Raw genomic sequence first — 10,179 nt, 5'->3', positions numbered from 1 at the left:
TATGCTATTGGGCCCACTCCTGACACTTATTGTGCTAGGAGCACCCAGTCTGATTGCTTTCAATTGTTCTCAGTAACAAGCGGTTGCACACACACTCAGGTGTAGCAGCTAGAGACCAAACCCTGTCCACCTCAACTCAGGGCGTTGCCCCGCCCTTGGATGAGGAGAATAAATCCGGCCCCACCCCACTCTACCTCAGATACGCCATAGAAGAGAAGGACAGTAATGCAAGGAGGGTCAGAGATGCACTAGACTCTATCAGTAGGTGGGCCTGGGGGGTAATGAGTCACTTCCTACTGAAATCAAGAGACAGATTTTCTCCGCCCTTGTTGAAATGATGAGAGGCACATTTACTGGCTACTTTGGCCATTACTCAGATGCAGAGACATTGCTAGCCATTGAGTATGTCACGAATATATTTGCGCTCCCTGATGATACTATCAGAGGTAGAAAGGTTTCTACCCTGTTGTCGGGGTGCGCACAGTCTTTTTCTTCCACTAATGCTCCTTGAGGTCTTGTGTTCCCCTTTGCATACGGTGCTGGAGGTAGGGTTACCCTTAGATCCAGTATAGAGCACCCGCTATGCAGTGCCCTCGCTGCTCTGGTCTCCACAAGAATGAGGAGCATTGCGCTGTTGCAAAGTGCTGCAAGGGCAATCCCAATGTGGATCCACCAATTCTCCCTACACCCGAGGGGAAGGAGTGCCCGCACACTCCTCGCTGCCCCAACTGTGGCAAATTGCATGCTGCGCTCAATAAGTTTTGCACCCTTTTGGCGCCATTGGTTTAACCCAGATTGGTATATCAAAGCCTATCACCAGGCACGTGAGCACTCTGCTCAACACTGTGGGCCTCCTCTAATTCGCACTTCTTAAAATGAGTTAAGCCATTCCTAAACTGCCCATTAGAATAGTTTGTTTTAATTGCGCAAAGTCCTCATTTAGCTCAGAAACTATCCTAGAACATTGTAACAAGATATATAACATTCTCTTTATTCAAGAGCCCCCATGGTGTTTTGTCTGTATTGCACCCTTTACCACTGCAAAGAAAGGTGATAATGTTATTGGCGCTCTACTGCACCCAGCATGGCTGCCCATGGTGTGCACACCTAAACCTGATACACGCTCTCATATCATGGCCTATATGTCTAACTGCCTGAGTGTGTACTGATCATCTATGCATTGCAATCTTGTTGATCACCATGATGTGCTTATCCTGACTCTTTTCTCCCACGGCGAGTCTTACAACCTCCTGAATATATACTCCAACAACAGACATACTGCCATCAACCTTTGTAAGGGTCTGGCTGCTACTCTTCCTCCCTGTGTTTATATAGGTGGGGTTTCCTAGGCACTTGGCGGCTGCCACTAATCTTACCATATTTGCTGCGGAAGTTGGGCTACAGCAGATGTTCTTTGTGAAAACGGGGCCTACCCACTTTTCGCAGATCAAGGAACATTGTGCTAGTGTGATTAACCTTGTATTTGTGCCTCTGGACCAGCTCCTGACCTCTCAGGCCTTTTGGGTGCATGACTATATGGGGGAATTGGATCACATCTCAATTGCCACCGCATTATCTATCTTGCGGAACACAGGGGCTGTCCCTTGCCGTGCAATGAAATCTGACAAGGAGACATTTAATCTTTTTATCAAGTGCATTGAGGCAGGGCTCAGCTGCATAACTGTAGGCCCTTTTACTAACCCCGACCAGATTGATGTGGCAGCACAAGCTGTTGCTGATGTCTTTTCTGTGCCTGGGATTCATGCTCCAGAGAGGTCACTATAGTCCGCCGCTCTAAGAAGTGGTGGAACAACAGCTGCTCTATCGCTCTCTAGTTGTGGCGTGCAACTAGTGCACCAGATGACTGGAAAACCTTTCATAAGGCCTGCAAGGCTGCAAAACGCAAGTTCTTTGATAGTCACATCTCAGAAATTTCTAAAGTCAACAAGTGCACCTGGGACCTGATGTCCTAGGTCCAGCAGCGCAAGTTACCACTGTGCAACAGCGGTTTCCCAAAGATGCCGGGCTCATTCTGATGCATTTAGTGTGGGCGGGGTGGGCCAAGGGGCTCAAGACTAGTGTTGTTGCTTTTGATGTTGCTCAGTTCTTCCTTTTTCTCAACCATGATGTTCTCTTGGCTATCATGCGCAAGCTAGGATTTAGTATTAACCTTATTGATTTTTTTGCTAGTTACCTTGTTGGCTGGCTCACGCAGTATGCATAGGGCAAGTTTGTCTCTCTTCTCTGCCAGGCGGATGTAGGAATAGGCCAGGGCTCTGCGCTCTCGCTGAAGATCGAAGTTTGTGATTGGTTATAAACTATAAGTAATCCAACAAACACAAACCCCAGGGAAAGAGTGGTCCAGACTGGATAGGACAAAACCTTCTCCTAAGTTTCTTAAGGGAGGACATTGCCTAGGATTTAAGTAGATTAGGATGGTGTGGATTGTGAAGGGTAAAGAAAGTAAAATGATAAGAAGAGGATAACTGGGTTGTCTGGGTACGATGGTAAACAAGCCTTCTGAAAATGGAATGAAACTGTGAAATTGGATGGTGGGTGTATAGGGAAAGCGTGAAGAAGGTGCATAGAATGCGTATGAAAAATCAATAAATGTGAATCTTAGAGGGGTGGTCTGAAGTGAGTGGGAAACATTTCGAGGGGAAATGAGGAGATGACTGGGAGTTGGAACATTGTTAAAGGGCTGAATCTTGGGATAGTAAAGGTGAAAGTGTCTTTAAATTGACAATCTTTCTGAAGTTTGGAATGAAGCTATACGTTGCGGGAGTATAGATTGAATCGAGGGAGAAAGACTAAGTCTGTCTCGAATAAAATCACTCCAAATGAGTTGACAGAGGGAAAGAAAGTCTTGGATCCTCTCCAAATGGCAATGGTTGGAAGGTGTAGAAAGAGTAGGAGCAGTGACGGATTGGATGGGGGAGAGGAAGTAGGGAGTACTGGAAGTCTGGATAGACGTGGGATAATCAATGCTGGGAAGAAGAGGCGTTGGAGGAGAAGGAGGACTGGTCTTGGAAGAAATTCTCTGTCAATGGAAAGCAAGATGACTTTGAATGAATGGAGGTAAACTTGGTTTCGACGGAGGGTGGAACTGATGACTGAATTGGACTTGGGTTTGGGATTGGGCTTGAACTTGACCTTGGAATTGAAATGAATCAATGTGGATTGACTTGAAATTGACTTGACTTGGATGAAAATTGACTTGCTTTGAAGAAAGTGGGAACTGGGTGTAACTTTCCTGTCATTTCGTGTAATTCTACTACAGCTTTTATACTAAAAGCTACGTGAACAAAATACCAATCTGAGCTACTGAAAACCAAGTCATATACTGTACAAAGTGTCAAGAATGAGGCTATGCAAATGTAACAATAAGTAAGAACAATAAAACATGTCAATATCAACACAACGACAGATAAGAAATGAATAGGATGAGTAAAAAAGAAGTGCACGACAAAGGTGAATGGTAATACAGATTAGATAAAAGAAGCAAGGATGAGTCAGAAAGCATAGAAGATTGGTAAGACAAAGACAATAAAAGTGCAACAAACAATAGAAAAGATATAAATAAACACAAAAGAATAAGTAAGACAAACCAAAAATAAGTTGGAATGAGTAATCCGCAGTCTGACGCTGAATTGATAAAAATAGAGTTGACAGTCCGGCTATGCAAGGCAGTATAGAGTGCTGTACAATTTGATAGTTGACTGATCCATCGCATAGCCTTGATGATCCAACGAAGTAACATGATCCGGAATAGCGTGGCTCTCATGTGACAAGTGTTGATAAGATAAGATGTGTGGATGACTTATAGAAAGAATGACTGCTTGGGTTGAAGATGTCGTGTATAGATCTAAAATGAACATCTCATCTCCAATCAGAATTGGGGTATGATAGCGCAGGGTCAACAAAGTCGGCCTTCTCTGTGTGGCTGGCCTTCACCTGAGCCTTTATTTTTTTGAAGGTAGACGTTGTTGCCTCTTTGTCGGACAAACTACTCTCAGTAACGGAGTCTTTATCAATAGGAAACACTTGGCTGGAATGAATTGTTAAGTGAGGTGAATTGTTAAAAACAACTATGCACACGTTCCACCACGTAATAAAATCCGACCACCACTTGGGGTCATTGTCTCGAGCCCACTCCAGCATCTTTACAACCTCAATATAAAACTCTTCATAGTTGAAATGTTGGTTGTTTTGACGCCAGTCCATGCATCTGGAGATGGCGTACTGATACTGAGAAATAGATTAATATATGCAATCTATGAAAAGTAGAACGTACATGTGTGCAAGTATACGCAATGTTTGGTATAGTCACCAACTTCATGTGATGTTTCCAAGCCTTCCCAATCCCGGTGCAATTAGCACCTGGCGTCTTCAGAGCCGAGGATGGTGACATGAAAATGTGTTGAAAAACCTAGTGAAATAGATAAGTAGTAAGAAACACACATACAAGAGGTCATACCGCAACCAATGCTAGGGCCATAAACATTCCCTCCAAAATATGCTTGGGATCATACTTATCGAATAGATATATTAGGTGCGGCATAGCCTTTGCCTTGATGGTAACTTTGTTAAGCATCAGTTTTTGATGATATCTAGAAAAATTGAATAAGTATAACAAGTATGGAAGTATGGGGTATTCACTCTGGATCATTCTGATACTGCTTAAAGCAGTTGGCGGGAACTAAAAGCGCACCAAATTGGGGATGCTTGAAGCCCCGAGTCGTCTTCTTGGAGTCGTTGGGATTGATCGGAGGTTCCAGTCGACCTTCTGGAAGGCACAGCGCAGCATAGGTGAGTGCATTCTTCTTAAGACTTGAGATGTTGTTTGACCGAGCTGTTCCGGCAGCAGTAATCATCTAGATGGAGGGTAGAACATCAAATAAAAAATAAAATGAATGTTATACATGTACCATTTTGCAAAGTCGGTTTAAGTAGTCTGGATCCTGCCCTATGGTCTTCATATTTTTGTCAAAAGTGGGGATTGCGTCCCGTAGCTCTTCATATGTTGCCAAAGCCTTTTTGTGCTTTGCCGCAAACCTAATAAGGTAAAAAGGTTAAAGGAAAGATATTAAATATGGTAACAACAAGCTGACTTACTCTTCCGGCGTAAGATTGCCAAATTTTTCCTTGTTAGCCTTCAATCCAGTAAAGATTATATGTTCCCAGTTTGTGTAGATGGTGCCATTGCGTATATGCCATGTAGCATGGTGCATGAATGGCTCAAGCACCCCACTAAATGAGATCAATGTGTATTAAATAGCAACTATTAAGAGAATAAATTACTCACGAAGTTTTTAATTTCTTTTGAGAAGTCTTTTGACAAAAGGTGACTTTCAAAGCCTTCTTTCTTTTTTTGATGATAACCTCATTGTTATGGTCCTTGTCTGTATCTTACGAGCTGCTATTGTTGGTATTAGAGTTGTTGGTCACATCTTTTCTCGTTTTTTCATGTTATTGGCCAAGGCAGCCTGCAATGCAAAAGACATGGAGTCCTGGTGCAGAGCTGAGAGGGAAATGATGATGGGTTGGAAGCAAAAGACGTGGTCTCAGGCTTACCCAAGAAATCCCGATGAATACGGCCACGTGACTCCACTCCGGAGTCTGACGCGCTATGTACGTGTTCCTTTTCACCGCTTTTCCATCTTTGTGGTGCAACTTATGCTGCTATACAGCACAATTTTTATCTTTTTCTTCTTGTAATGGCAATCTGTGACGCATGCAAGCAAAGGTTCAGCACCAAACATGTAGTTAGAATCCACCAAATCACCTGTGTTTTTATGCAAGTAGATTGTGAACTTGTCTGCAAACCGGTAGATCTTAACTGGGACACTAGAAGTGCAAAACATGCTAAGCTAGATGCCAAAGCAAGCAAGGAGAATCAACCAGATAATGTATGATTTTCCATATTGATATATATTATACTAACTAACAATTTCTAGGAAGCCGAGTCGGAAGATATTCCTGCAACATATGAAGAAGCAGATATAATTGACCCACCGTGCCCTACTTCCCCCAAGCCGGCTCCATTTGTTCCTCCTCCCATGCGTTTAGGGCGTACTTGCAAATATCCAAAGAAGCACATTGATTTTTTGCTAAACTCATCAATGTGTGTGCCTCACATGCCTCCTCTAGTTCCTTGTGTCTGTCCTCCGCCCAGGCGCGCACTTCCACGCAAGCCAACTCCTGAGCCGGCGGCTCTATTGTTTGAGCCCACAGTTGTCCAAACTCTGCCAAATGAGTTTGGGATGTACCGTGAATATTTGACCTTTCCTAAAAAGAAGGATAATGATTTTGAAGAACTCAACACACTCTGCAATGTACCGGGGTTAGCAATCTCTTTGCCAAAAGAATTGGGTTCTTGACTTGCCAAGGCCATGGGTGTCTCAGTGGACAGTGCTTTGACATCCAATTGGTTTGCACCATTCTTAAATGCTACCGTTTTTCAGCTTATGCATTGGTTTTACGGCAATTCCAATCTGAAATCTGTGTGCGAACTCAATTGCTTGGTGCGGGACGTTCTGCTTTCTAAGGACTTTTGTGTTGAGCATCTAAAGGACTTCAGTGCACAACGTGAATTAGACCGGATGGACAAAGCAATGGGCCAGTTGGCAAAGCCACAATCAACATTCAAACATAAACAGGGGTGGACCAATTCCACTGTGAAGATTCCTCTTCCTTGCAAGCAGTCTCAGCATACTTTCAAAGATGCGACGCCGGTTCTTGAGGTGCCAAACATTTATCATCGCAGCCTTATAGGCACTATCAAGGCAGTACTGCAGGATGAAAGTGCCAAATTATGGCATTTCACACCCCATTGGCTGTTTTGGAAGCCTTCACTCTCAAGCTTGCCAGAATGTATCATCACCAAAATTTACAATTCTGATGCATTTTACAATGAGTACATTGACCTTCGGAAATAGCAAAATCAACATGTACATCTCAGCAATGCACACGAAATCGCAATTGTTGCTTTGATGCTGTGGTCAGATTCTACCCAACTAGCAAATTTTGGTAATGCGTTGCTTTGGCCTTTGTACCTTCTCTTTGGAAATCAGTCCAAGTACGTACGCGCACATCCAAATTTCTTTTTTGCGCACCACATAGCTTACTTACCTACGGCAAGTTCTTGTTTCTTATTTATTTCATTTCATTGATTTTTATCATTCCATAGCTCCCAAAAACCCTTCAAAACATCTACATGAAGGCTTACAATGGTCTGACAGCCACAGCGGCCACAATTACTCATTTGAAGCAGGAACTGATGCACGCCATATGGCTCATCCTTCTTGACGAAGAGTTTATAGAAGTGTATGAACACGGCATCATTATTAAATATGCTGATGGTATCATACGTTGTGTTTTCCCTTGATTCTTTACCTACTCCGCCGATTATCCTGAGAAGTGAATTCATTTTATTTACTCGGGTCCATACCAATCTGACTCTCATTATAAAAGTGCTTTTTGCTACAATTCGGTACCTTGCAAAATGTGTCTACCCCCAGTGTTTCATTTAGAAACGCTGGGTTAGTGGACTCGGAACAAAAGTTGATAGCCAGCGCCGGTCGCACATCTGTCAAGACACTCAACAGCGGTGTGATAAAATTGAAAATAGCTGAAAGTGGATATTCAAACATGGAAAAGATGTCAAAAGTACATGCGTCAAAGATATTCTTCAAGATATCTTGGCTGTCCCAACACAAGTATGTCTAGCTCAGTCTTTTGTCTCCATTATTCATTAATTCACTTTTTTATAGAATGCTTTTTCTACCCGTCTCTCACAATTTGGCTTTAATTTGCATTCAATGTTTGTTCCTGACTTCTTACACAAGTTTGAACTCGGTGTCTGGAAGTCTTTCTTTATGCATATGATTTGAATTCTCCTGGCCGCGGGTGGTAATGGAATTCAGTGTCTTAACTGGAGGTATGTATTATCTATTATCATTCTTTTTCTTCTACTAATACGTCAGCAGGTACCGCAAAGTGGCCACGTTTGGAAGAAACACAATACATTGTTTCCATTAGAATGCCTCAGACATGACCAAACCTGCAGCAAAAGATTTTGAGGACTTACTTCAGGTAAGTATAATAGATTTTTTATTGGTTCATATCATTGAACATTGACATGTTGAATCCAGTGCTCAATCCCAGTATTTGAAGGCCTTCTCCCGCCTGCACAGGACAAAATTCTGCAAGATACCCTGTTTACATTGTGCAAATGGCATGCGCTGGCCAAATTATGCATGCATACAAACTCAACACTCACTAGACTCAATGCGACTACTCGGCGACTAGGCAATGAGCTCTGAGCATTTATCAGTAAGCTATGTCCGCTTTATGCAACCAAGAAGCTTCCAAAGGAAACAGCTGCCCGTGCCCGTCGTGCTGCTAACAATGCAAAGAAGGGAAAGCCAGCGACAGCTTCAAGTGGATCTTTGAACGCAAAGGTCGCAAAAATGCTCAATCTTTTTACTTATAAACTCCACGCGCTTAGAGACTACGTCAAAACAATCTGGATGTTTGGCCCTACAGAAGGGTATTCAACTCAACGGGTTTGATATTTACTCTATTTTACTACACTTCCTGATCATCTATTTCTAGGGAGAACTAGAACACCATTGTGTTAAACACTTCTTTGTCCGCACAAATAAGGGAAGCAAATTTGAGTGGCAAATCTCCCGTCATGAGCGTCGTGAGCATTTGCTCTACTCTATTGCTGCCCGAGTTTCCAAATTAGAAAATAACAACCTCAAAAAAGCTAAATCAAAAGCTTACAAGTCCCAGTCTAGCACTCCGTCATCCCAAAAATGTCCAAGGGCTTCAAAAACAAAATCCTATGTCAAGCCCCCTTACATCATCTCCCCTACCAAGTCTGAAAGCCTGCCCCCTATATCTCCATCCGAGCACTACCAAATGTCTACAAGCAGGCACCATAAGCTGTATCTTTACCAATTTATGGATAAATATTCTGATGATGCAGCAGTTATTGAGGTAAGAGTTTGACTAAGTCTACTATACCGGCAACTCTGAGCTGATAATAATCACACAAATACCAGGATTTTGTTTCATGACTTGAAGACCACATCCTCGCTCGCATTCTTGGGCATTCTGATGGAGGACAAAATCATGTTTATTCAGATGAGGACCGTGCCCAGGTAAACATACTCAGTGATAGGATCTACATTTACAAGGTTTTGCGTGTCAATTATACAACATATGATATACAACGCGAGCAGGACTCCATCAACCCTTGAAACCACTGCAACATTATGACACTTTTGCGGGACGGAGATAGTCACTCTGACCACCCTTATTTGTATGCCCGTGTTCTTGGGATTTTTGATGCTGATATACAGCACAATGGAGGTAGAACTTGACGTTTTGAGTTTCTTTGGGTGCAATGGTACAAGGTAGACTATTGCTATCGAGCAGGATAGACTGCATGTTGTTTGGATTGCCTCAAATTTGTCTATTGTGATTTTCCAGACACATTTGGATTCCTGGATCCCTCTGATGTACTCCATGCCTTGCACATCATTCCTGCATTTAACTGCGGGATGACTGATGCCCTTCTACCTCCTTCCATTTCTTGTAGGGCTTACTGGGAGGACAATAACTATTCCAACCATGACTGGAATTTTTATTATGTTAATTGGTATGCCGCTTTCATTTATTTATTTTACATGATATTAGGTGCTAATAAACAATCAGATTCATGGATCGTGATATGTTTGTACGTTATTTAGGATACAGTGTTGGCCACAAGAGCACCAACGAGTATATGTAGAATCTGCAACCAGGATATTTTGGACTCTACGCAGCCAATCTTGACGAAGAACTTGCTGATAATGAGGCTAACCCCAATCCCCCTATTACAGCCAAGCAGGCCGCAGCAATGGATAATTCAGAGTCGGAAGATGATGATGAATCGGAGCAAGAAGATCAAGACAAAGACAACGAAGGCTTTGTAGGAGAGGATGGAGAGGAGCCTTGGGATGTCAACGATATGGAGGCAGTGGGATTTGCAGAGTTCTGACTGTGTATTATTAGGTAAATATAATATAGTCTGTAAAATTCAACCTTGCAAAATCATTTTGTGTGAATTTCAATCACTCTAATCATTTGGCGTGCAATGCAATCCTTGTAATTATTTGGATGTGTTGA

The 10,179-nt window shown here is 42.6% G+C and overlaps 5 protein-coding genes across 5 annotated transcripts; 4 read left to right on the top strand and 1 right to left on the bottom strand.

Moving 5' to 3' along the window:
* Positions 1–582: 582 nt before the first annotated feature.
* Positions 583–789, top strand: JR316_0010958 (uncharacterized protein; the record flags this gene model as incomplete). The annotated part of the gene is made up of 1 exon (XM_047896622.1): positions 583–789. The coding sequence occupies one exon, from the start codon at positions 583–585 to the stop codon at positions 787–789; it is 207 nt and encodes a 68-aa protein (XP_047744667.1).
* A 3,090-nt stretch (positions 790–3,879) lies between these two features.
* JR316_0010957 (uncharacterized protein) lies at positions 3,880–5,504 on the bottom strand (the record flags this gene model as incomplete). Its single annotated transcript, XM_047896621.1, has 8 exons — positions 3,880–4,048; positions 4,097–4,248; positions 4,295–4,429; positions 4,478–4,610; positions 4,660–4,874; positions 4,929–5,055; positions 5,116–5,250; positions 5,449–5,504. 8 exons carry the CDS (start codon positions 5,502–5,504, stop codon positions 3,880–3,882), a joined length of 1,122 nt encoding a protein of 373 aa, XP_047744666.1.
* Positions 5,505–5,795: 291 nt separating this feature from the next.
* JR316_0010956 (uncharacterized protein) lies at positions 5,796–6,380 on the top strand (the record flags this gene model as incomplete). Its single annotated transcript, XM_047896620.1, has 2 exons — positions 5,796–5,909; positions 5,958–6,380. The coding sequence occupies 2 exons, from the start codon at positions 5,796–5,798 to the stop codon at positions 6,378–6,380; spliced, it is 537 nt and encodes a 178-aa protein (XP_047744665.1).
* An 836-nt stretch (positions 6,381–7,216) lies between these two features.
* Positions 7,217–7,892, top strand: JR316_0010955 (uncharacterized protein; the record flags this gene model as incomplete). The annotated part of the gene is made up of 3 exons (XM_047896619.1): positions 7,217–7,324; positions 7,638–7,718; positions 7,773–7,892. The coding sequence occupies 3 exons, from the start codon at positions 7,217–7,219 to the stop codon at positions 7,890–7,892; spliced, it is 309 nt and encodes a 102-aa protein (XP_047744664.1).
* Positions 7,893–8,052: 160 nt separating this feature from the next.
* JR316_0010954 (uncharacterized protein) lies at positions 8,053–10,051 on the top strand (the record flags this gene model as incomplete). The annotated part of the gene is made up of 7 exons (XM_047896618.1): positions 8,053–8,094; positions 8,154–8,218; positions 8,336–8,567; positions 8,617–9,006; positions 9,094–9,170; positions 9,727–9,748; positions 9,803–10,051. The coding sequence occupies 7 exons, from the start codon at positions 8,053–8,055 to the stop codon at positions 10,049–10,051; spliced, it is 1,077 nt and encodes a 358-aa protein (XP_047744663.1).
* Between the last annotated feature and the right edge of the window lie 128 nt (positions 10,052–10,179).

This window comes from Psilocybe cubensis, chromosome 10, assembly GCF_017499595.1.
Source record: "Psilocybe cubensis strain MGC-MH-2018 chromosome 10, whole genome shotgun sequence".
Taxonomy (NCBI): Eukaryota; Fungi; Basidiomycota; class Agaricomycetes; order Agaricales; family Agrocybaceae; genus Psilocybe; species Psilocybe cubensis.
The sequence above is the reverse complement of the archived record's forward strand: the minus strand, read 5'-3'. Positions and strand labels throughout refer to the sequence as shown.